The 26,442-nt window shown below is 35.3% G+C and overlaps 1 protein-coding gene across 1 annotated transcript in view; it reads left to right on the top strand.

Annotated features, from left to right (window-relative positions):
- Positions 1-23,910, top strand: part of VGLL3 (vestigial-like family member 3) — a 52,528-nt gene extending 28,618 nt beyond the window's left edge. Inside the window, exon 4 of the mRNA XM_011927580.1 lies at positions 14,861-23,910. Within this exon, the coding sequence (XP_011782970.1) occupies positions 14,861-14,904 (44 nt within the window). The 3' untranslated portion in view covers positions 14,905-23,910. The remainder of the gene's footprint in view (positions 1-14,860) is intronic.
- Positions 23,911-26,442: the final 2,532 nt, after the last annotated feature.

Here is a 26,442-nt window from a genome sequence, read left to right as displayed (position 1 = left end):
AATGAAGTAAGGTGGTCCATTTTTTCTGATGGGCTGAGTGGTGGTGAGGGGAGTGAGGTGCCTCTGGAACAAAATTTAAAGGGATCCATACTGTCAGGGCTGTGCGAGTGTATGCCACCCCATATTTCGCACCTAGGGCTCCTTATTCCTCTAACCTTTGTCTTGGTGTTGCTTTGCTGTCATGCTAGCTCACTCTTATTTTTTGCTATTACATACAGGTACCTTGGAATGATCAGTATGGTATCATCATAAGTCATTTGTATTTGCCCTCCATGCCACGTGAAAAATGCCCATCTTTACCAAGAGGGTGTTATCACAAATCTCACATTAGGCTTTTTTCCCTTTCCTTTATCAATCTTTAAACTGAGTTCCATGGTTTCCATAGGAAAAATACTCAGAATGTGATAATACAGGCTTAATTGAGAAAACAAAAGATCTATTATCAACTGAATTTATTTACATTGCCTACATATACCTCTTAGAGATCACAGTTCCCTATAGCATATAAAATGTTTGATATATTCTTCAGTAAAAAGGCATTTTAAATTGTGGTTAGCAGGAGATTTTTCCACTCCACTCTGCTTTTATTATGAACACATTTTTAGGGGGTATACTTATTAACTTCTCATTTAACTTTGTTTCTTTCCCATAATAGAAGCCATGGTTTTCAAGTTTTTGAATGACTTTCACCTTACTTTAAGCTGCGTGTAACCTAGGTTAACAAGGGTAGGTGGGGCCAGAGATACCACCTAGAATAGTACAGTGAATAAGGAAGGGTCACAGGATGTGGAGGACTGATCGCAGCTATCTCAGAGTATTACACTGGGCCCCTTTGTGTGTAAGGAGGGGGAGAGTTAAATGTGGAAATATTTGTGATCATGTACAACATATTACCAGGCATTCACGTGTGAATGCCAGAATATGTCTCCTCTTATCATCCTCAGATTTTTTAGTGATGACATTAAGTAAATTCTGACATAGTAATCTTCTTTCAGTGGTCACAATCATTCCATGCATTCTACTGAAATGTTGTCATTCTTACTTCCTGTTATTGCCAATAATTTACCTAATGTAAGACATACAGCCTTGTACATTCCAGCCAAGTTTAAATTAATTTTTCAAGTGAAGATTTGTTAATAAGAGCTTTTTACTGAAATTTAAACTTGACTCTCACAATTTCCACTTCATCCACTTTATTTAAATGTACCCAAAACAAAAGTAGTCATGCTTTGTGGTGTGACTTCTTTATAAACACAAGCTGCTCATGGCATGAGATTGTATTCATCTGTAGATCCACAGATTTATTTTTCTTGGGATCCCTCATGTTATTTTAGCTGCAATTTTGTTATAAATATCTATTTTTACTTTGAAGAATGTCACAATAATGCAATATACAGTATACATAAACAACTTAGAATTGAGATATTCATATACTTTTTGCTAGGATACATTTAGGTAACCTAATATTAAATAAACAAAACAACATGATATGTGTGTATATATATATAAACAATTACTTTTTCATAACCTAATAATTCTCAGGTCCATGAAATCTAGAACTTAGAGGGAGTAAACATATGCTGATGTACCTTTTGCTTCTCAAAAAAACACATCTTAATAACTAGCCATTAATTTGCGTAAGTAGCCACCTAATAGTGGATTCTGTCAGTGAGTCATTATATGAGCTGGCCCCAAATGTGATTATATCCAGATGTTAAACACTATCTTGTTCATCTCTCACTTAGCAAGATATCTTTAGCTATCAAGTGAAATCAAGACTGTGTGTCACAGACTGGGACAATGTTTTTTTGCCAGAGAGAGGAAACAAAACTACAATAGCTACTAGTCCACAAATTACTTGCAAAGTACAGACTAAGAAGTTTGTCATAACTACAGAAAGTTGTTTCTAGTATTCTCTCTGAAGAGATTTTCATAGCAATAAGCTTTACTCTCTAACCTGTGAATGAAGTTCATCTGTTAAGAAAACTGGAAAAAAATTGTTTGAGGCTCTCCATTTTGATATTAGATAGGAAGCACTGGGTACTACAGAGGAAGTCAGGAGTAGAGAAATGTCCTAATCTACCCTTTTCTCTTCGTGGACAGCTTGTGCCTGATGATATCATAAAAGCAGAATCATATTAAATGGTATTATGAAATGGTATTCTGAATTATTTATGGTTTAAGGCCAGTAAGCTATATTTAAAAACAACATTCGGATTTAATCTGAATATTCTGTGAAAGGGACATTATTCACAAGTGACAAAAATTATATTTTAATGGATTTAAGTTGTAATCAGCATTGCTCAAAATTGTTATATAGTATTCACTTTGGAGCAGACTAAACTACTTTAGTGTTTAAGATTATGGTGGCTGGCACTACAATGATGCTTTATAATGAAGTCCGTTAGTTAAAAACATAAATATCTTGGTTTTGTTAGGTATAGGAAATACAAAAACAGGGTGAGAATAGCAAATATACTAGAGAAGCAAATGGAGGGGCAGTTTCTCTCCATGAAAGAGAGATTTATTTACTTCCTACTTTTCCATTCCACCCATAAGTTTGCCAAAACTTACTCACATCTCAAGACCCATGATTTCTTTTAGGTGGTCTGTTGCTAACCCAGCTGGATAAAAATCACTAGTTGCATGAAAGTTCTACAAATAACCTTGCTAAATAACACTCTTTAAAAGTTACTGATAAGTTAACTTCATTGGGGTACTAATGTTATTAAAATTATGGAGTTTTATACCCAGTAACATCTTAGAAATAATTTGTCTCTCTAAACATTTACAGTTACAAAAAGGATTAAAGGAAACCTAGATTTACAACTCAAGACGCTTGAATATTTACCAAATATTATAATGCTCCAATTCCAGCCTTTACAATGAAAGCAGGATGCAATAAATTTGGAGATGAATCATTAGAGAGCCGCAAGAATAATAAACAGAATAGTTTGATTTATGTTAAAATATTAAAGCACTGTGATATTTTTCACCCTAAAGATTAGAGGGCATCAAAATATCATATATTGTAGATGTTCAACTAAAAATAGTTTCCCTCCTTTCTACTTCGCTTCTCAGGGAGCATACATTAGCCATCTGAATCCTGAGGGTTATGGCATTAGGGATTCATTGAAGCCTTTCTTGACAATATTAATAATTTATATACATGATTAGGAAATTATGAAGATGTTTAAAAATGGTATTAAAATATAATAGGTGTAAAAGTTTACTCATAATCATTTGATCTCAGTATGTAGACAGACAAAATGACATTTCTATCTGGAAGCCAGCCTAGGACTATATGATGTTTTTCCATCTCATTATTATGGTTCAAAGAAGATTTATAGAATTTTGTATACCTACCCTGAGGGCATTATCTTAGCTAGGAAAGTTAAACATCACAAAGCAATAGGTGCAGATTATTTTTTAAAATACCAGGCAGAATGTTTATGAATAATGGAAATACTTTTTCTGGACTTTGTTGTCATTGTCGAGTTTATGATGATTTGGTAACAATAAAAATTTTTCTAATCAACACCCAATTGCTTCACACTTTCTACAAAACTTTTTCTCTTTCTCTGGCATATGTCTTAAGCCTATTACTGAGGAAAAAAACATCAGAGTTATGTTAAAATATTTACAAACTCTTGATTGGTGTTAGTTGTGTAGGGCACGTGTCCAGAATGACAATTTCATGACCAGAAGGGTAATGGAAACCATCTTTGAGATGCATGCAAAATGCCAGGAGATCCCAGCCAGTGAGATCTGCATGAAAAGTAACTGGATGATGAATAAGAGGGGAGAAATGCATTCCAGAACATTGCTGTCAGTTTCAAATATTCAAAGCTGGATGCTGCAGGACCATAATGAGATTCCCCTGTCCTCTGAGAGCCTTGTAGCTATCATGCCCATGGGCTTCTGTGGGCTTTCCTCCATAAAATGGTGCCATAATGTCTCAATGCCTAAACTATGGGGATTTGCCTCAGATTCTTCTCCTACTTGGTAGAACAGGTGCAGGAGCTTTCTAAAAGGTATGTTTTAGGATGTGTTTGCATAATAATACAAATAGTTATGTGGCGTAAATTTGAGTCATTGTAAAAGATGTCTTGCTAAGAGAAAATGCTATTTCTCATATATTACTGCTAGAAAATTAGAGTTTTAGTTTTTTAAAGAAGTAGACTGGAAAATGTAGTAACAGTAATAATATTCATAAACTTTGGCTGAACATTCTTACTCTTATGAGTCTACCTCCCATAAATACAAGCCGCAGCATATGGTATATGTACAAAATGTTTATTGTGACAATGTTTGCAGTAAGAAAAAAAGTGGAATTGAGTGATTACCATCAAGAGGTGGGATCTATGAGTGAACTGTGTTCCATATGGTATTGCTAACTGAAAAAGAAAAGCTCAGGAAAAGCACATATATGTCCTTTTTTGAAAATAATAACAAAAAGTTTGCATATTTGTCTGTATCATGTGTGCACATACATATCATTCAATGAAAGCAGAGAAGACTAGTTTGTCAAATCGTGTTTTCTTTTGGGGCAGCAGGTATTGAGGTCAGTAATATGAGTTTGAGGAGGAAAGAAGGAGAAGGACTTTAGAAGAAGAATATATATACATATTTATTTATGTACATATCCATATGTATGCATTGAAAGAGAGAGAAGGGCAGACAGGGAAAAAGAGAAAAGAGATACATTAATTTTATTAGTAATTTATTCCCCCCCTTCCAAATTCACTTAGGGACTCATAAAAGACCTGGTCAATATAGGCATCTTTAAAATTTGCAGAGATGTAGAAATGTCTGCCCAGATATATGTAGGGAAAAACGGGACGAAAAACAGATTCTGGACACGTATCACCACTTATTAGTTGCATTATGTTGAATAAGCCTATAACCCCTCAGCTCCTCCTCTTCCTTAGATGCAAAATGGAGAGGACACTTCCTCCCCTGACACAGCTGGGAGAACCCAATGAGCTTGTGTTTTCTAGATGTTGATACAGGATAGAGAATGAAAACTGTCAGGATTCTGAATCTGAGATATGGTTCACCGTAACAAAAAATTAATTTACACTGGAGGTTTGAGGCATCCTAAAAAATTGAGGTGCAAGCTGTGAATGCATCTGTCATTTTTATTTTTGTCTGTATCTGACTTAATCCTTTCCTGTTCTTGAAGATTAGCTGTGATATTTGTCACAGTTAAATTTCCTGATAGTGATTTTGCTGATATTGGCCATATAGCGAAAACTGGGTGCTTTTGTATTGATTGGGCAGACAATGGAAAAGAAGATAAAAATATTGAAGGATTAACATTAACATCTTCAAGACATTTTTAAACATTTAAACATTTTCTCTATCTAGAATATCCTGCCACGTGGAATGAGAAGGTACTAAAAAAAAAAAATCTATCCCTTTATGCTTATGTATTGAGATATTCATCCTTGTCACTCATATAAAACAAAAGAAAATTTTAAGTACAAAAAAGGAAGTTAGACTATGAATTAGGCTCCACAAAACTCCAATAATAAATGCTAATCCTTAAAAGTTGCAAATCTAATCAGTTTTTTTATCTTAGCATTAATTTTATGAAGGAGTTTTAAAGTTCCTTTACCATATAAATTACTATGTAAGCTGGATAGCATCCCTTGTTAGCTTAAGTATTTTCTTAAAAACTGCAAGCGAGATTAGGCAATGCCATCATCGTTTGACCCTTTTCTTAAAGGAATTGTCATCAACTAGCTGTGGTTGGGAGGTGGAGACCTTTTCAAAGTAAACTTTGTCTTCCCAAAAGAAACGGATGTGCTCACGATAGAAGGAAGTCATAACTCCCAGGTTGTCCGGCCGTGACTCCCGGTAGAGAATTACACAAAGCACTGAAAAGCCTGTTTCAGCGGTCAGGTTCTTATCAGCAAATGCTACTTTCAGCTTTGCTGTTTCTCATCTCTCATATAGGGGTGCATCTAAGAGAACAGATCAAATGAAGAAATCTGTTTCAGAACTTGTTCCCAGACAATTTTATATCCATTTTCCAACAGTCTGCAAAGCTCATATACAAAAATTCTATATGGCCTGAGGAATTTACAGATACAGTTTACTCCCTTTCAGGCTGCCTAACTATTCTTTTCTTGTTCTCTTTATCAATAATACAAGGTTTCACAAACAGTTGTCTGCAGGCAACATGTTCTGAATTTCTTGGCAAAAAGGACTGATGAGAAACAAAATATGCTGGGAATTTTTTTTTATTTTTGAGATACAGTCTGATATGCTGGAGATTTAACTTCATAATTTTTTTTTTTTAACGCAAGTATGTTTTGTAGTGTTTATTTTCATGCCTGGTTTACTTGAGCATTATTAGGTGATGCTTAGCATCTTCATAATCATTGAAGCCGTATTTATGTTTGCTCGAATTGGGCAGTCTCTTTTGGAAAATGTCAGAGAGTGAGCTTCTGTTCATGCCACATAAAAGTGAGATGAGACTGGGCGCGGTGGCTCATGCCTGTGATCCCAGCACTTTGGGAGGCCAAGGCGGGTGGATCACCTGAGGTCAGGAGTTTTAGGCCAGTCTGGACAACATGGTGAAATTCCGTCTCTACTAAAAATACAAAAAAGTTAGCCAGGCATGGTGGTGCACACCTATAGTCTCAGCTACTGGGGAGGTTGAGGCATGAGAATCGCTTGAACCTGGGAGGCAGAGGTTGCAGTGAGCCAGGATCGTGCCTTGCACTCCAGCCTGGGTGACAGAGTGAGACTTTGTCTCAAAGAAAAAAAAAAGAGAGAGAGAGAGAGAGAGATGAATATTTTCTGATGTCAACTCAAAAATTGATATAGATGCAACATATCTCATTCTAATGGAATGCTTTCCAATATATCTTGCATTTGTAGAGAGATTGATTGGCATTAAATCAAGTACATTTACACCAAATAGGCATTAAAATGCAAGTATATTTCAGCAGTTTTTAAGCATCTTTTAAAAATTTTAGAATAGTAAATGTTACAATTCATACTTCTAGGTATCATGTTTCCTATGTTGCTGTTATGTCCTTAATTATGTTTTTCTTTTGGGGTGAGAAATGGATCCAGATTAGCTCTTTCTCTGATTGGATTATCTGTTTTCTGGACTGTAAAGCTGTCACTGCATAACCTAGAAACCTCTTTAAAGATGCATGTTTGGCTACATTTGTTATCCAACAGATGTCTGGATAGTTAGGATCTCTTGAGAGTATTATAACTTGTGGTTTTGGTTACAATAAGTGATCCAAGCTTTTTTTTTTTTTTTTGATTTTTTTTTTTTGATTTTGCTCCTCCCCAGTTCTGGGAGAAAGTCTGTCGAAGAAATTACGAAGAGTATTCCATTTCATTTTCCCCACTCCCTTCTGCCTTTCCTTTATTCTTTGTCTCTGGCTTCAAAGTTTCTTTGTATCTGCTTTTGAAATGGAAGTCACTGAATTGGTAAGCGGTGTCTAAATTCCATACCATTCCATATAGTCCCCAGTCACCCAAGAGGTTATTGGCCACATTGACATTCAAATTTTGAGACTGGTAAATTGCCACTGTGATCAACAACAACAACAACAACGACAACAAAAAACAAAAACAAACACACAAAAAAACAAAACTACCTAACTCTACGATTTATATTTTATATATATGCACAAGGTCAGTTTTTAAACAACTGGTTCAGATTTGTAACTTTATATCCTGATGTTTTAAGTATTTGCCAATTTACCCTCCAGCTGTGCATTTTAATATGCACATGTCTGAGGAAGTGGATGTCACTAAAGGCAAAGGCTAGAGATTCTGTGCACAGGAGAGTTTGTTGTTTTGGAGGGAGGTAGGTACTGAGAGAGCAAACAGAATAAAGTGGCTTGCTGTCTGGGTCTGGGAAACACCAGCAAGGAGAAACACCTGGGTGGCTGAACTTTTGTCCCCTGCGTGTTTGCCTCAGGTGAGCAGGTGCTGTACTTCTTAAAATAGCATAGTGAATTATGGTTTTCTAGTAACATCAGGTTCAGTGGGTTTTCCATTTCTACCCTCTTTTGAATCTGAGCTTAAAGACATTTTGACAAGTTCAGACAGTTTTTAACCTTGCTGTTTCTGACAATACTAGTGTGTGGAGATTTTAAGTGCACACTACAATTAAGCACATAGAGATTAAGATTCTAAATGTGCCTGGAGAAGATACCTCTATACACGGAAAATCTCCCTCTGCCAGAAAATTGTTATGCTGCCATACAGATATCTTTTGTAATGATTTTGGTGTGCAAGAATTGTAATTATAAGAGAATAATTGCACTTGAAATATCATAGTAAATTTAACCTTTGGTCTGGTTTAAGAAAATACATCTTATTTGTGATTACTTTAAAAAGAATTATTGTTCAAAATTTGCATATTAAATGTGGAGAGAAGTCATCAAACTGGCAAAAATATTTGTAATACATGGGAAAAAATGTTAGGATACCTAAAAGTATACTAAATGCTAGTATACAAAAAGCATTTAAAAATCAACGAGAAAATTACTTTTTGAAAAGCATAAGCATTTGGCCAGAGTTAAAACACAGAGGAATAAATGCCATAATCACACAATATCCAGCCTCACTAACAGTGAAAGAAACTCACATTGAAACAATTAGATGCTTTTAATCTGTAATATTGATCATACATAGCGAAAAATATAAATATGGGTACAAATTTCCTGAGCACATTTAGTCACCACAATTAAATATGTAAATGTCAAGGTTCACATGCTTGGATTCAGCAATTATACATATGTGTGTTTTTATAAGAAATTTAACTCCTAAATATTCACACAAGTAACAGCAACTTTGTACACCTCTTTGTGTGTGTGTGTGTGTGTATGAATGATGTACATCTATAGAGAATTGGGTAATAGTATACTATAGAATAAATATTGTGCAGCCTTCCAAAAGGATGGGGTCGAGGTACACATACTGACATCATATGATTTTCCAAGATAATACTGCTGGTGAAATAGGCAAGTGGTATGTGTGTGTATATGGAGATTGGGTACACTTAGCAAATTGTCTGATGATAGGTGATATTATGTAGGCTTTTTACTTTCTAAATACTGTTTAACTTGATTTTTAAGCAAGAATTCCATGATGTTTCAAGAGTTTTAAAAATGTTTTAAAATGTGGCACCTATATGTTAATCTCGATATTCACCTGCAATGAAATCATAGTTCTCAGATTGGGTAGCCTTCTCTCTTACATTTTTCTCTTGCAAGCGTTAAGGTGCTACCCCTACATAGATCTTATTTAGAAATTCTTAGCTAGCTAGTATTTAAAGTGATTGCCCCAGGGCTCAGACAAACAAATGCAATTCTATGATCATTAACGATGATAATTTCATAAAGCAATAGAAAATAGTATCACTGTCTCTTGCACCTTTTTGTGATCATATATCAATGTGTCAGTGTTAGCTGTCAAGTTGCTGGCGAAGTTTGGATATTTTGATGTAGCATCTGACACAGTGTCGTATAATTTAGCTTTGTAATAAGTATTTTTTATCTTTATTAAAGGATGATTGAAAGGGAGATCTGTTTTTTAAATATAGAAATGTTACTAGGTTCTTAGCCTAATAGTAAGCATTCTAATCCACATGACTTCTTGACTTTTAATATGTATGAAATGAAAAGCTTACAGTTACCCATATAAATGCTGTCTTTACTTTTAGATCTTCAAAGTTTCTACACACACTTTCAGGCTTTATGTTCCTATTTATGTTCCTTTTTTTTCAATCAACAGCTTGTTTCCCATCGTATGTTTCCCTCTTTTATCTCCCACAATCAAATTCATTGAAAGCATATTCAGCTTTACTTAAAGAGCCATGATCAGCGGTGTTGTCAAGTGACTATGCTTTCTCAGAAGTAGAGCATGTTTATTTAGTGGGTTATGACTGACAAACGAATAGTACCTAAAACTCAGCTGTATATTAGTGTCACTTTTTTGTTACCCAATGTTTATTTATTATTTCTATCTAATAGTCAAAGACTTACCCTCATCAATTATGTTTATTCTTAGTTCAATCCACTGGCACCTCCATTATTCTCAGTTTAAAACAAAATCCCATTTGGATTGAAATCTCTTCTCAGATTCTTTCCTCATTTTTTCCTTGGGGTTCCTAGAAAGTTATTCACATCACAAAAACTGTCCAGTTGATAAGTTGTCTGCTTTTTGGTTCTGTCTTTTCATTCTTATCCTGGACTGCTGTTTCCAATATATCCTCCTCCTCTAATCTGTTTCTCCAGCCGTTCTCTATACAATATCTTTCTAATGTGCTTTCTAATAATGGTCTACTCAACTTGGCCTGTTTGAATTCAGTTCCTCGTGTTTGTGATCCCTCCAAGATGCTCATCTGGGGTGGCCCATGCTATTTCTTCTGCTGTGGGATACCCATATCACAGCTAATACTGACAGGACCCCAGAATTCTCACTGAACTGTCTCCTTTACCATTTGTGGGAAGTGTAGGCGAGCTTTAAGACTTTTTGGGGAAAAATAAAAACAGGGCTTGAGGGAAACTAAGGAGGGGGAAGTCTCTAGGCTGTTCACGCTCAGACCTACCATGCCGCCATTTCTATTTTCTTATTTCTATAGCATTTTACAAGAGGTGGATCTGTGAAGCTGCTGCCTCCCAGAATCTCCGCTAGAATATGAGTCATGATGCCTTGTTACATACAGTCAGTGCTATGATCTGAATAACTACATCTCCCCCAGATTCATATGTTGAAATCCTAGCCCCCAGGTAATGGTATTAGAACGCTGGGCCTTTGGGAGGTGATCAGGTCATGGGGGCAGAGCTTTCATAAGTGTAAATCAATGCCCTTATAAAAGAGATCTGAGAGAGATCTCAGGTGATCACACAGCAGAAGGCACTCTCTGTGAACCAGAAAACAGGCTCTCACCAAACACCAAATCTGCTGGCACCTTGGTCTTAGATTTCCCAGCCTTCAGAACTGTGGTAAATAAGATTTGGTTCTTTATAAGCTATTTAGTTTATGGTATTTTGGTATAGGAGCCCAAATGGACTAAGACTGTTTAGAATCTTCAAATTTTTAAGGAAAATCATGTTCTCATCCTCTTCCTTGACCAAGACTTCTCACTTGCCACTATCCAAAGGTTTTTGTTGTTGTTGTTGTTGTTGCTTTTTGTTGTGGTGGTGGTGGTGGGTTTTTTGTTTGTTTTATTATTATTATTATTTTTTTTGGTATGTTCATATTTCCTTGACTCTCATCCTGGCTCTGAATAGTTTTTTTTTTTTCCTTTTCTTTTGGTGGTCAGGCAGTAGTGGTGTTGTAATTGAAGTAAAGAAATGGGTCTGTCTATGGACCTTCAGTTTCTTTCACGCTTTTGTCCTAACTGAATTTCAAACTCAGACACTGGAGTATAAAATTGATATCTTTGTTTCTTAGTTCATTTTTGACAACCACCTCAAGAGCCAACTGACCACTCTATGTTTTTAAAGTTCACACTGGGGAAGTCTGGCAGGGGGTGTGGTGGTTAAATTAAAGACACATATGGAGACACACATCAGTTAAATATGACACATCCTATCACACCATTGAAGTGGTCTTCATCAAAAGTGTAACAGACTACTATGTCATCATTTATGTCATCTTAGGAAAAATGTGACAAATGGAGAATTTTTTAAAAATCGCGGAGGGCCATTTTGTTAATCTTGATCAGTTCTGTCACATCAGGGTGTTTCTAAGCAGTGCAAAAAGGAGTATAAAAATATATTAAGTTTTCCTTGAATTGATTTTGTGATAATTTTGACTTAGGCTACAGCCAGTATAATTCTCATAATTATATGGGAATATAACACATATATGATGTTTAAGACCCTTGACTCTGACATCAGATCACGTCTTTTAAAATCCTATTTCTCTCACTTAATAATTGCATAAAGTATCTTAACTTAAATTTTCTCATTTGTAAAATGGATATTATTTCAGCATGATTAGGAGCATGAAGTATGATGTTTCATATAAAGTACTTAGCACCATTCCTAATATAATCATTAAGGCCCTAAGAAAATGTTAGCTTACCTCATTTTTGTGATTTTCTTTCCTTTCTACTGAAAAATCTCATGGTCTGAACAATAGAACTAAAAGAAAATGGCTACCATAAAGAAGGTAAACAGATGTGGTTTCAGACAGCCAGTGGGGAAATCTCAGGATATGTTATGAATTAATTTCAAGTAGGTTTGATTTGGGTAAGTGAGGAAGCAGGAAAGTCTGAATAGGAGCAGAACCTATAGCAGAGTGGATTTTGTTCCAGCAAGAAAAATCATGGGAAATCTCAAATAAATGTAGACCACGTAAGATTCATGGGTTAACAATTTTGCCCTGCTCCACCCTCGCTGGGAAAAACTAAATGTACTTGTTGACTCTTAATTATCCCGATCTACCATTACCAGTTGTCTTAATAAAAAAAAATTGTAGCCCTGCTTTTCTTTTGCAACTTATTAGTAGGGTTTTTTGTTTGTAGTTGCTCATTTTCTTGTGCTTTACGTATGCCTATTTTGAGATTTACAAATGAATGCCTGGTAATCAAAGCAAAGTTTTTTATGTTCCATCACTAAGAAGTTTAACCACAAGGATCCATTAGATATCTGATACATTTCAGGCCACAGAGGAATTGACTTTTTAACATTCACATTGTAGAAATGCAGAGACATGGAAACAAGAAATTGAATAGATGAATTTATAACGAGAGAATGACTTCTGTTATTCTGATTGGAAAATCTGGGGCGATCTTAAGTAATGCAATACTTGTCCGCAGCAAAAGGCTCACGTGATTTTGAAAGAGTCATATGTCTTTGCAAAGCAAATAAGAAATTGCCTTTATTTAAAAGCAAAAATAAGACAGGCAAACCACTTGATGATTACAACAGTATTCATGACTTGCAGCGCTGACATTCTGTAGATTGATGCAGTCTTCACGTGTGGAAATCCTGAGTCATACAGAAGATGAGATGTTTTAATAATGAAAAAAATATTTATATAGTCAGCAGATTGTCAGTAAAGGTGGTTTAGATTACAAGAGTTACCCAACAGAGACTATGTCAGGTTGCAAATTATTCTAACCAGAAAACCATGTGAAAATGAGTAAAGCAAACTTAGAGTGGATTGACATACCCCAGATCCTTTTATTTTTTTTTCTCTCCCTCATTGTCCTCTTTTATACTTCTCCTCCTCTTCTTCCGAAATGGGAAAGGAAAATTATTGCCTCTTTATCAAGCATAATACCAATTATGCTTGTGGAAAAAAGAAAAGTGGAGCCAATCTGTTGGCATTCAGGAAGCGTTGCTTGTTGCCGGTATACAAATGCTACATAGTGCACAGATTGTGACTTGTAATTTTGTGAGGTGCTTCTTTATCTCCTTCTATTTGTTCTTTTGCCCTTTGTGTAGTCCGTTTTGTAGCTTGTCTTAATGTCTCCAAACACTAATTGTGTCCGATTTCGTAACCATATCCATATTTTACAAAATTATTTTACTAGTTGAGGGATAAGAAATGTTGTTTAATAATAGAAAAACTTTGAACCAAATTGGCTCATTTAGCTATTCAGTTTCTGACATCCACCTTGGATTAGAACAGTTTTAGATCAAAGGCCAAGAAAACAACTTGAGATCCTTGCACCCACACAACAGCAACCTTGCCGCATTTCTACCTACACGTTTAAAGAGTTTTGCTTCGTGTTTTGTTATTTAGTTTTAAACAACATAAAAGCACCTATTACCCTGTGTTTTTGCTCTTCCAAACAATTATACTTCAGGTACAACAACAAAGGGAACTAAAACAGGTGCCAGATGTATTAACTAACTTTATTGAGGTAATAATTTCACAATATATAAGTTCATCAAAATATCTTGTTACAACACCTTAAGTATAGATAATTTTAATTTTCAATTATACGTCAATGAAGCTGAAAAGAAAACGACAAAAGTAACTTCGAGTAGGTGCAAACTGAAGATGCCATGTGAATAGCCCATATCAGATACTAGTCAATTAACTGTATTAGACACAGATAAAAGTCACATTTCCTGTTTTCTCTTTGATAAATTATTACTGATTTTAGCTTTGAGTTCAAATTAATATATGTCCTATTAATCTATGTATACTTTCCTTTCGTCACTATTTTTAACTTTTAAATTTTAATTTTTGCTATCTGGTATGATTTTTTAAATCCACTTTAAATATTTTTTGGAGGAAGATAAGATAAAATAAGTAAATTAATAAACAGAATATAGGTCTGGACTGTTAGTTATAAACCAACTATATTTATTTTACCGACAATAGTAGACTCAGTTTTTAACCATTTAATTGCTCACACAGTTTATAGTAATCCCATTGTGGAGTACATTTCCAAATAACAACCGAATTTATTTGTCACGTTAGTCTAAAAGAATAATTTTGATTGTTACTGAAAGTATTAATTGAAGCGCTGCATAAATGCTCCAAAGATTATTTACATCTTTTTTCTCCCAATATCACCTCCTTTTGAAATTACAAATAAAATAATTCATTTTTTTCTATTTGCTATCCACTCATACTCCAAGAAAACAAACAAAAAAAGCAACGAATTTGTATTGTATAAATAGCACTGTTCTAGTCTTGGGGTTTTGTCACATACTGTGTTCATTGGCTTTTTGAAAATTGTGAGCTCTAGCACAGAATTTGCTTAGAGATCATGTTGTCTTCAGGTCAGACCTCACAGTTGCCTGGATTATCTTTTTGGTTTCTACATCCAATGTACTGCAGATTATGCTAATTTTTGGTACTATATGTATTAATGTTCTTTATTTTTTCTCATTGTCATTGGTTCCAGGTCTACAGCATCAAGACAAGAGTAAGGAATCACCATGGTACTGAAACACACAATCTGAGTGAGTTAAGTTGCAGCATAAGTCCAAGGGCCCGCTGGGAAAACATACCGTCCGGATTTTCCATTCAGCCATAGGACACGAAGAAAGGCACGGAAGGAGAAGACAAAGTGTCACGCAGTTGACTGGGTTTCGGCCTTTCTTGAGAAAGCGAAGTGGGTCCTAGACATTGAAGAAAAGCGTTTTTATTTGTTTTTTTCCTTATCTGAGCCTTTGCCAACTGTGCAACTCTCTCCTTTTGTTATCTTGCTTTTATCAGTATATAGCTATTTTTTTGTTTCATTTTGATTTTTTTTTTTTTTTTCACCAACCACCTTTTCAGGAAAGGATGAACCACACATTAAAATGCTCATTCTTTCAGGAATACAAGTTTGCAGCTCTATGTGCATCTATTTTTGTAGAAATACAAAAAAGTTGGTTTAGCATTGATGGGCTATTTTTGAGGGATGTATTTTTTTTAATATTGTAAAAATTGTTGAGTTCTGTTTAAAGAACTTGCTCTCAGAGAAGCACTGGCAAAAATTTTTAAAATGCTTATCTCTCAGATGTCTATTATATGCTCTGTCTGTGCTTTCTAAGTTACCTCAAATGTTTTGTGTTTTGTCCTTTTTACAAAAGTAGCTATACCATAGACAAACCAATGCAGTATTGTTTTTACATTGAATCGCAGTAATGATTTAATTCCATGCTAGCTCAATTAGTTTTAAATTATATGTATAGCTTGAATTTTTTTTTTAAATGACCATACTAAAGAAATGATATTTCATTGCTTTGATTTCTCCCAAAGAATAACTTGGAGGTTGACTAATAAGAAAGTTGGCATAAACTTTCAATTAGATGAAGAATTTTCCCACAGGAGACTAATTATCTTTCTAGCCCATCCAAATTTGATCAATGGAACCAGAGGTTATATACAACTACAAGGAAAAAACTGCATTTAACCATGCTACCTGCGAGTGCCAGTGACTTACTTTACTTGTTTCTAATTGTTCATTCATGGCAATTTAAAAAGTCGTATTTTAAGTATTTAAGGGGTTTGTTTTTCCGGAAGAGCATTTGAAGGAACAATATCTTGGAAGGCACTAGAGAAATTACAAAGCCCTAGCTCTTTCTTATAATGCCACCTATCACTGTAAACTAAAACAAACAAACACAAAATTCTATGTGTAATAGTTTAAACACAGAACTTAAGTCTTTTTGTTTGTTTGTTTAAATCTGGCTTTACTTGATTTAATTATTTTTAGAAAGAAATTTAGGGCAAAATAAAGTGTATACTAGGATTTAAATTTATGCCACAATTTAAAAATAAAACCAGAGGTCATATACAATTTAAATTGGGCTAAAAATTAAAAATTTCAGAATTTAACTTGATATGACTCTCAGGATCTAAATAAAGTTGAAATTATCATTAAGACACTGCTAGGAGAAGATTAAGATTATGAAAGTAGCAGTTATTGATACTGTTGAGACTTCAAAGGCAAAGCTCATTTCTTCCATCAACTGCTTCCAGAGATGTCATGTAAAAAAGTTAGTGTAACATGGAAGTTTTTTAGTTTTATGAAGAGATTTTTTCAAATTTCTCCCATTTTTCTCTCCACCACATAAAATAGTATGTTCAGTGAAATGCCACTTTATATCTTTAATTACTCATATGTTATATGTGAGCTTTTTAGACATGAACATGGCATGTTCAAATAGGCAGTGTTGTCACAGATAATTTTCAAATATTTTCCTTGGCTGTCATCTATGTATTCATTTATACACTATCCATCTTTTGAGTTTCAGATCTATATATTCTCTTGTACTGTCATCACTCCACACTTTGCTGTTTCTTACCTAGACTTTCTTTTACACAATATGCACATTTTTACCAATGTGGGGTCCAAATTTAAGATACCTTCCACTCACTAATAATATGAACTTATATTTCCTGGGAGTAGCCTGGTTAAATTTTCTATACTTTGGTCCATAATTTGATCTGATATGATTGTTTCATTTATAATTTGCCCAAATACATGGAGCACAAAATTGTGTGAATTTATAAATCTGGTTTTGCCTTGTGTCCTTCTGAATTTTCAAAGACAAGTGTTCAACAGTTCCCATGTGATGACTCACAGGGTTATTTACCTCATCCGCAACCACCTTTGGACTACATTAACTTCCTTTGTAATTTATTTGAAAGTAGTGTTATACTCAAACTCATTCAGATCATTCAGTTGGATTTTCCCAATGAAGAGGAGAAGGAAAGTAGTTACTCCTTGCTCCATTTCTTATTTTCCACCAAATTTAATTGAAGGGCATTACTTAGATGTCTTCACCCTGAATTTAGACTTTGCTCTGTGTCTCTCCTGATAACTGTCAGATAAAAAATTTATTGGCTCGGAGTACTAGAGAAATGTTGAGAACCTGGTTTCTGCTGTACAGAGGAAAGATTTGTAAGTGAGCTCTCTCTTTGAAAACAGGACCCAGGCTGGTCACGGCGGCTCATGCCTATAATCCTAGCATTATGGGAGGCAGAGGCTCAGGAGGTTTGCTTGAGCCCAAGAGTTCAAGATCGGCCTGGGCAACATGGGGAGACCCTATCCCTACAAAAAATTTCTGAAAAACTACCTGGGCATTGTGGTGCACAACTCTTCTCCCAGCTACTCTGGAGTCTGAGTCAGGAGGACCATTTGAGCCTGGCAGTTTGAGTTTGCAGTTTGCAGTGAGCTGTGATTGCACCACTATACTCCAACTTGGGCAACAGAGCAAGATCTTGTCTCAAAAAGAAAAAGGAAAAAGAAAACAGGCCCTAGGTGTTTGGTATACACTGCCACCCAGAGAGTGGATCAAAAATATAAATAGAGAATGAGCATGTCTCTACAATTGTCTTCTAGGACCATATTGCTGTTACCACCAGAAGTCCTAAAAGAGGATGGGCTGTAATTTAGCATAATATTCTGAATTCATTCCAAGTTTAAAATTCTGTCATTCTCTGGCTCTTCTTTTTTCACATCAAAATGATGCTGTTGGACTTAGAGGCTGCTGAACTGTTTTTATGAGGGCTGCCATCTGTCTCCACAATTTTATTAAAACCACTCCACCTTTAGACAAAGGTGACTTTTGTCTGATTTTACAAATCAGATGTATTCAAGCTTTCTAAATATCTGTGAACTAGAACCTAGAAAATCATCTCATTTATTTTAAATAGAATATGTGCTTCCACCAATAAACCATCGGGAGCTAAGAAACAACATAATGTTGACAAATCAGGAACCTAACAGATTATTTTGTCTCTCATTGCTAATTTGAAAGAGCCTCTGAACTTTTGAGAAATCAATGTGTCTTCTTAAGAAAGTTAAGCACCCTCTCTTAACTTTCCCCTCTATTTGCTTTCTTTTCTCTTTCTTCTTAAGAGTATTTGTATTATTTTGTTAAGCAAAAATGGCCAAAATTGTTCTAAAATTTGCAAAATGAGAACGAATGGTTTGCAAATAATTGAGGGATTTACTTCTTTAACTTTATAAGACTTAAAAAAAAAAAAAAACCCAAACTCTAGGCACTGACATGAAAGTTGCCTTTGAGAAGCTTGTTATTCATTTTGCAAAAAGTATTTGCCCATTCCTATTCTAAGATTTGCAGAATATGTCACACTATCTGGCTTTTGAGTTTGCTATCTGGTTTAATGTTGTATTTATAATTTAAAGTGGCAATCAGAAACTGTATTTCAAAGACCTGTATTCTATCCCTTACTGAGTGTCCCTTCTTTAAATAGTGTTTGCTGAATTAAGCCCGTGGGGGCAGTGGCATTAAGTGGTGGAAAAAGGAAAGTACATATGTTAGAGTTTTGACTGATGGATAAATAGAAAGCAGAATGAATTAATGGAAAAGAGTTTGGCTGTTAGGCCATTCTCTAAATTCTAGTTTAGCCACAATTTTATGTGTGGTTTGGGCGTTATTTGTTTATCTCATGAGTAAAATGGGATAATACCTGACAGGCAGGCTGTGGAAGCTGTAAATCACATACACGCACACACACACACACCCACACACACACACACATGATCAATCATCTGGCTCATATTAGATGTTCAATAAATAACAGCTACTAGAGATGCCTATCAGTTGAGTAAGTAGTTCCTTAAATTGAGCTCCCAAAGGTCTCTTTTCTTCACGTCCATATTCGTTTCTGCAGCAATCATGATTGTTTTTCTGTAAGAAATTACTACAAAGAGAATCTTTGTCTCCTACTAACTGTTCCTCCTACCTGGTATAGGAGATAAATGTACATTTCTTAATTAGCTGACTTTTTAGTGTATCATTTCTGAAGGAAAAATAAATTAATCTTATAGTGGCTTGTAGGTCCAACCCAGTTTTCTTACATGTTCCAAAATTTTATTTAAATTACTGTGTCCAAAATTGTGAGGACTGTGTCATTCATTCACCATGGTTTATATTTTTAGTTATATATCGAACTTCCTTGGCACCTAGGATAAGAACATTTCTTTTGAAGTTCTCCGATATTTTTTATTTTTACTTGACTTGAAGGAAAGTTGCAAAATATGGTGGAAAAAATCTTCCGCATTAAAAGGGGGAAAAAACATAACCATTTACGATCTCAGTCAGCAGATTTACTCTACTCAAGGAAAAAAAGAAACCACCTTATTGGAAGCAGATGTTGACACTGTGTCAGTTATTGAAGATGGAAGGAGTTCACTTGAGCCATTGCAGTTACAAAGGGGTATTGATGGCAGTTCGAATTCCTGATTGATTACCTTTGCAGCCAAGGGAAAGACAGCAGAAACTGTATGGGATCAGAAATGGAATCAGCCAGTTTAATGGAGAGGCTCCTAGAAACTCATTTTTTTTCTTTCCTGTAAGATAAAAGACATCTTTCAGAAGAAGAAAGGCTTGTTTGAGAGAGAAATTACAGTTTATTCTCTGAAAATATTTAAAAGCCAAAGTGCCCTTTAAAACTATTATTAAAGCATTAAAAGTATTATTAAAATCATTTTAGAAAAATTAGGCAAAAATTTTAGCCTTTCAACATCCATTGGATGTTGAAAACAAACATAGAACCTATAAAAAAGTGAATGGTTCTGGCAAGTGGGGGCATGAGTGGAGCCTATAAGGAAACCTCAGTCTCGATAACTTCAAAATGTTACTTTCCTTGGTAATTTGATCATGGAGATTGGTCACAGCACAGACATTTAGAATTTTTTAGCAGGTTTTTTTTTTTCTTTTTAATCTTGTAGTGCTCTCTGGGAATTGCACCATGTACACTTTTCCAACCTATAGAAATCATCATTATTGTTAAATTATCTCAATTTTTCTATTTCTTTTATTGTCTATTGTGCTTTTTTGTTTAAAAATACTGTTATAGTTTTAAAGTATTGATCAAAGTAGTATTCTCTTGAAGGCGTAGTCAATTTAATTTGATCCAGTAAGTTTTTCTGAATCTCCTTTTTACGTTCCAATAAATTCTATTATAATTAAGTGTACTTTTATCAATTCCATTGTATAAGCAAACAGACACCTTTTAGAAAAGGATAAGTAATCATCAATTTTTTTTTTTTTAAATTTCTAGACTACTAAATTTGGTATAAGAATAATGCTTTTAAAATGCAAATACTTTAATTAGTTTTTGGGTATACACATAAGATGTGAACTTTCCTATTGATATCTCTTTATATTAATAGAGATGTACATTTCTTTCTATGCTGTGGCTAGAGCAAAAGTTAATAATGATTATTTACACAACTGATTTAATTTCTTAGGATATGTACAATATTGGATATTATATCTGATTTAAAAATACTATTCCGTACATTTTTTTTCGGGAAATAAAACATAGAGAAAGGTTTTCATGTGAATTCTTTGTATCATTTTAAAGTACATATATTTAAAGGGAAGATATGGATACAATTTGTTTTTATTATATAAATCTAGGTAAGGTGAAATGCTTTTGTGAACAAAAATACAGTGTAGTGAATTTTATATCTGTCACTTGATTAAACTGAAAACTAATAGAAACATTATTTTAGTGCATTGAAATACTATGAAATTTCAGACTTGTTAGTTCTACAAGCAGTTATGCTACCTTAATTTTGTGTTTCCAGAAATAAAAATTAACCTTAGTTATGCTGTCATTCTGAATTAATAAAAAATGTATAACTCATAAAATTTTTGGCTTTATAAGATAATTATGAAATTATATATTTTTTCTGTTTTTGTGGGGCTGGGAAAACATTTTCTTATTTCTGTTCACTCTTCAAATGCAGGTCTCATAACGTGTCAATGATACCAGATGATGGAAGACTTTGTAATAAAAACAGATGTCATTATCTTCAATTTGTTCAATAAATAATTTAATGTGAATTGAATGTTTATACTTTAATGTAGCATTTGGATTTGGTCTGCATTTCTTGAGAATTTAAAGCACTTTTTGTTTCCTTCTTATTCAGTTAAGCATCTTATAAATATTTTGGAAATTGCAACATCTTAGGTGTTTTTAATTAAGAAGTTAATTCCTAGGGCCAACAAGTCTATATGTTACAGCAAGGAATAGATTATAAAACACATGTTTATATTGGAAAAGCAAATGAAATGGGGTATATTAATTACATAACAGCAAGAGTCTTGAGAATTTTATAATACAATGCTTCTAAGGATATTGGTTGACTAAGGCGTATTTTATTGTTTTTACATTTGTTGACAGGGACCCTGCCATAAGTAATACGAAAAAACAAACAAAAACTTTTCTACAATGCATTAACATTGAAAAGAGAATACAAGACCATGTATTCTGAAGAAAGCTAGAGTTTCTCTGCATGGGCCCTCAATTTTTTTATTACACATATCTTTAATGTGAAAGTACTAAAGTCTGAAAATCAACATTTAAATAATAGACTTTCCAGCATTATAGATGAAATAATTTGGCACAGGCTTTTTAACTGTCTACCACATTTAGAATGTGGTGTCAAAACGAGCTTTATAGAACTGCTGTAAAATATTACTACATTGCTACAACGATAATGGCCTAAAACAACACAAATTTGTTATCTTACAGCTTTTGTGGGTCAGATATTTGGCGAAGATCTTAGTCTTGGTGGGCTACAGAATGTAGGCAGCATTTCTTCTGGATGCTTCCTAGAAAGAATCTTGCTGTTTCCTGGTTCTAGAGTCCTTTGCTTAGCTTCCTTCCATCTTCAAATCCAGCAGCCTGGTCAAGGTCTTCTCACATGGCATCACTGACTTTCTCTTCTTCCTCTCCTATGCATGTGTAAGGACTCATGTGATTACAATAGCTGCATCTGTATAATCCAGAATAATCTCATCATCTCAAGGTTTTGTTTTGTTTTGTTTTGTTTTGTTTTTATGGCGTCTTGCTCTGTTGTCAGGCTGGAGTTCTGTGGCGAGATCTCGGCTCACTCCGACCTCCGCCTCCTGGGTTCAAAGGATCCCCCTGCCTCAGCCTCCCGAGTAGCTGGGACTACAGACGTTGCTACCACACACGGCTCATATTTTGTATTTTAGTAGAGACGGGGTTTCACCATGTTGGCCAGGATGGTCTCCAACTCCTGACCTCCTGATCTACCCGCCCTGGCCTCCCTAAGTACTGGGATTACAGGCGAATGCCACTGTGCCCGGCTCAAGGTTCTTAATTACATCTTTAAAGTCCCTTTTTCCATGTAAAATAACATATTCAATGGTTCTGGGGATTAGGACTTGGAGCCATTATTCTACCTACAACAATTAGTATTGGACTTCCATCATTTTCTATCACTCTTGTAATCAAGAAGGACTATTTCACTGGGAGTAGCAAGTCATAAGGCTTGCGTTGGCATTTGTGTGGGGGTTTGTCTTCATTCATCAAATAATTGCATATAAAGAAAATTTCTGTCACTATTTCAAATGTTTCATGTCGTTTTTATAGTACTTCAGAATCCAAAGGGTTATGTGTTACTTATGTAAGATGAGCAGTCTGGGGGGTGGAGAGCAGGTCATCTAGTGCAGATTCTTCCTAGCTGAAGTGTGTTTTCTCTGGGGACAACCAAGTACGATTTAATTGTTTTGCTTCCTTTTTTGGGAACATAGGCCCATCTTGTGATGCCCTAAGTCTCCAAGCATCTTATTTGACCTGCTTATACACATTTGACTAAATAGCTAAATATGACCACATTGATGTGGTAAAGCTTTAACACTTTTGTCCAGATTGAATCACTCCATCTGCTATCAGTTAAGCAGTGGAAAAACTTATGGAAAAGCAAACAGGTTTTGATAGATTTAATGTGTAAAGAGGGTATCCACACTCTGGAATGCTGCTGATCAATAAATGAACTGCAAGACTTTGTTCGAAACAACACTCAAGCACAACTGTTTTACTTTCTATACCAAGTTTGGCTGTGACTGAATGAAGAACACCAGCATTGATCTTTGCTTTGCACTTGTACAAGAGACTATTTGCAGAGAGCCAAATATAGCAACAGAGGATTTAATATCTTGCCAAAAAATACAAAATCTGTTCCCCTTTAAGCATGACACTCTATCCTTTCTTGTGGATCTTGCTAAAAGGAAAATATAGCTTTAAACTCCCCGACTTTTTCTCTTGAAAACTCACGAATCTTTTTCAAATGAGCTCTGTATGGTTTTGTGGTGCTTTATGTTTCCAGAAGAAAATGGCTACATAAGAAATCTGTCCAATGTTATTTTTCTTACAAAAAATACGTCTGGTGATGGCTGTATTAATTAATTTGATTGTGTTTACACAATGTTTACCCATGTCAAACCATCGTGTGGTATACCTTAAATATATACAACTTTTATTTGTCAATGATAACTCAGTAAGTCTGGGAAAATATCTTTAAGTCAAAGGTTAGAGTCATCAGAAATAAAGAAAAATCATACTTCGATAACTTCAGGACTAATCAAGGATAATTGGGTGACATGATATCATGCTGTGTGCCATTTTGTATTAAACAAATTACACCAACAATAAAAAAAAAATTGGCTTCAATCAACGAGGTACTCTCTTTGTCTTAGAACATGGATGCTTTGTTCTGAGTGCTGTCTGATGGGCAGGCAGATTACTTCAGATTTCTCTACAATGTGGTTAATGACAATAGCTCTTCTGCTCAGTTTATGATGCATATAAAGAATTTTGAAAATAGTCTTGCAAACTTCACCATGCAGTTTCCACAGTGACAGCTTTACCAGACATCTCCGTGTGGGATTTTAAAACAAACACAAGGCTGTTTGGAAATACTTGGTATATGTAAATATGCAAAATATGCTGAACAGTGCTAACAGCTGTAGGGTGTACTCCCTCATCCTTGAGCAGAATATTTTGGTGGCAGTGTGGTTATTTTTTCCATCTTTGCTTTTAATTCCCCCCCTCTTGTCTCCACCCACTCACCCATCTACAATCCGCTCCAAAAGCACAAATTTAACACCCTTCCCCCTACTTCCACACTGCTTCCAAGAGAATCATTTTAGTGAATTCCCACTGGAAAAGGTGGGTGGTGGCTTGATGGAATGTTTCTGAGTTACACGATGTTGTAAAGCCTGAGCTTCGGGGAACTTGCTTGGACTTGATCTGACACCAAGCTCACACACAGCCCAGACACTCTGCAGGCCAGATTCCATTAAGGCTCATCATTGCAAGAAGAGGAAAAGTCCTGTTGTGAGTGGCCCTTCAACCACGATGATTCCAAAGATCGCAAAGTAATCATGTTAAGTGTGCGCTATCAGGTTCTGTAACATCCTTTTATGAAAATAAGCATATGCCTATTTTCATATGCCTTTCCTCAAAGCCCCAAATGGAGGGAGGACACAAGAAAAGCTAAAATCCAAAGTCTCTTCTTATGACATCTCAAGGGATTGAAGATTTGAAGGAAAAAAGATACCAGATATGAAGAGAGAAGGCCCACATCCTAGAACAATTTCCACTGGTGATTTGTTGATATCATTTAATCTTATATTTCTGTTTATCTGTCCAAGGAAGATCAAGTGAAATAAGAAAATCTAAACAGATTTGGGAAAAATAAAGTACTATACAAATACAAATAAATAGGAGCCAATATTTAATGAAAGTCCTTGATCTATCATGAGTATTACGTGAATTCATCTCAAGTAACTCTCACAAATAGTAATATGCAGATAGCATTATTTGGGAAGCTGTTAGCAATATAAAAATGGGGGTTGAGTTTCAGCAATGCTACTTAGAAGCTGTATATTTTGGATAATTTTCTTGACCTCTTTAAATCACAGGGTGGTCATCTGTATGTAAAATGAAGTTTTGCTTTGTTTTGTTTTGTTTTTTTGAACTGGAGTCTAGCTCTGTCACCCAGGCTGGAGTGCAGTGGTTTGATCTCGGCTCACTGCAACCTCCGCCTCCTGAATTCAAGGGATTCTCCTGCCTCAGTCTCCCAAGTAGCTGGGATTACAGGCGCCTGCCACGATGCCCAGCTAATTTTGATATTTTTAGTAGAGACTGGGTTTCACTGGCCAGACTGGTCTCGAACTCCTGATCTCATGATCTGCCCACCTCAGCCTCCCAAAGTGCTGGGACTACAAGCGTGAGCCACTGTGCCCGGCTGTAAAATGAAGATATTAAAGGAAACTGCTTCACAGAGTTGTTACAGGGATTAGCTATTGAATTTACTTATCACTAAGTAAATATTGTTGTTTCTCTTTAATTAATCTAACTTTCCAGTAATTGAGGAAATCATCAGTAATGTCCATTCCAAAAGGCACTGATATAATTTGGCTCTGTGTTCCCACTCAAATCTCATCTTGTAGCTCCCATAATTACCAAGAGTTGTGGAAGGGACCCAGTGGGAGATATCGAATCATGGAGGCAGGTCTTTCCCTCGCTCTTCTTCTGATAGTGAATGAGTCTCACAAAATCTGATGGTTTTAAAAAGGGGAGTTTCCCTGCACAAGCTCTCTGTCTGCTGCCATCCATGTAAGATGTAAGTTGCTCCTCCTTGCCTTCTACTATGATTGTGAGGCCTCGCCAATCATGTGGAAGTATAAGTTCATTAAACCTCTTTCTTTTGTAAATTGCCCAGTCTCGGATATATCTTTATCAGCAGCATGAAAATGTCCTAATACAGTAAATTGGTACCAGTAGAGTGGGGGCACTGCTGAAAAGATACCCAATAATGTGGAAACAACTTTGGAAATGGATAACAGGCATAGGTTGGAACAGTTTGGAGGGATCAGAAGAAGACAGAAAAATATGGGAAAGTTTGGAACTTTCTAGAGATTTGTTGACTAGCTTTGACCAAAAGGCTGATAGTGATATGGACAATGAAATCCAAGATGAGATGGTCTCAGATGGAGAGGAGGAACTTGTCGTTGGGAATTGGAGCAAAGGTGACTCTTGTTATGTTTTAGTAAAAAGACTGGAGGAATTTTGTCCCTGCCCTAGAGATCTGTGGAACTTTGAACATGAGAGAGATGATTTAGAGTACCTGGTGGAATAAATTTCTAAGCAGCGAAGCATTCAAGAGGTGACTTGTGTGCTGTTAAAGGCATTCAGTTT

This window comes from Colobus angolensis, unplaced genomic scaffold (assembly GCF_000951035.1).
Source record: "Colobus angolensis palliatus isolate OR3802 unplaced genomic scaffold, Cang.pa_1.0 Scaffold73, whole genome shotgun sequence".
In the NCBI taxonomy this organism is placed as follows: domain Eukaryota; kingdom Metazoa; phylum Chordata; class Mammalia; order Primates; family Cercopithecidae; genus Colobus; species Colobus angolensis.
Note: the sequence above shows the minus strand (reverse complement) of the source record. Positions and strands in the feature narration are given on the sequence as shown.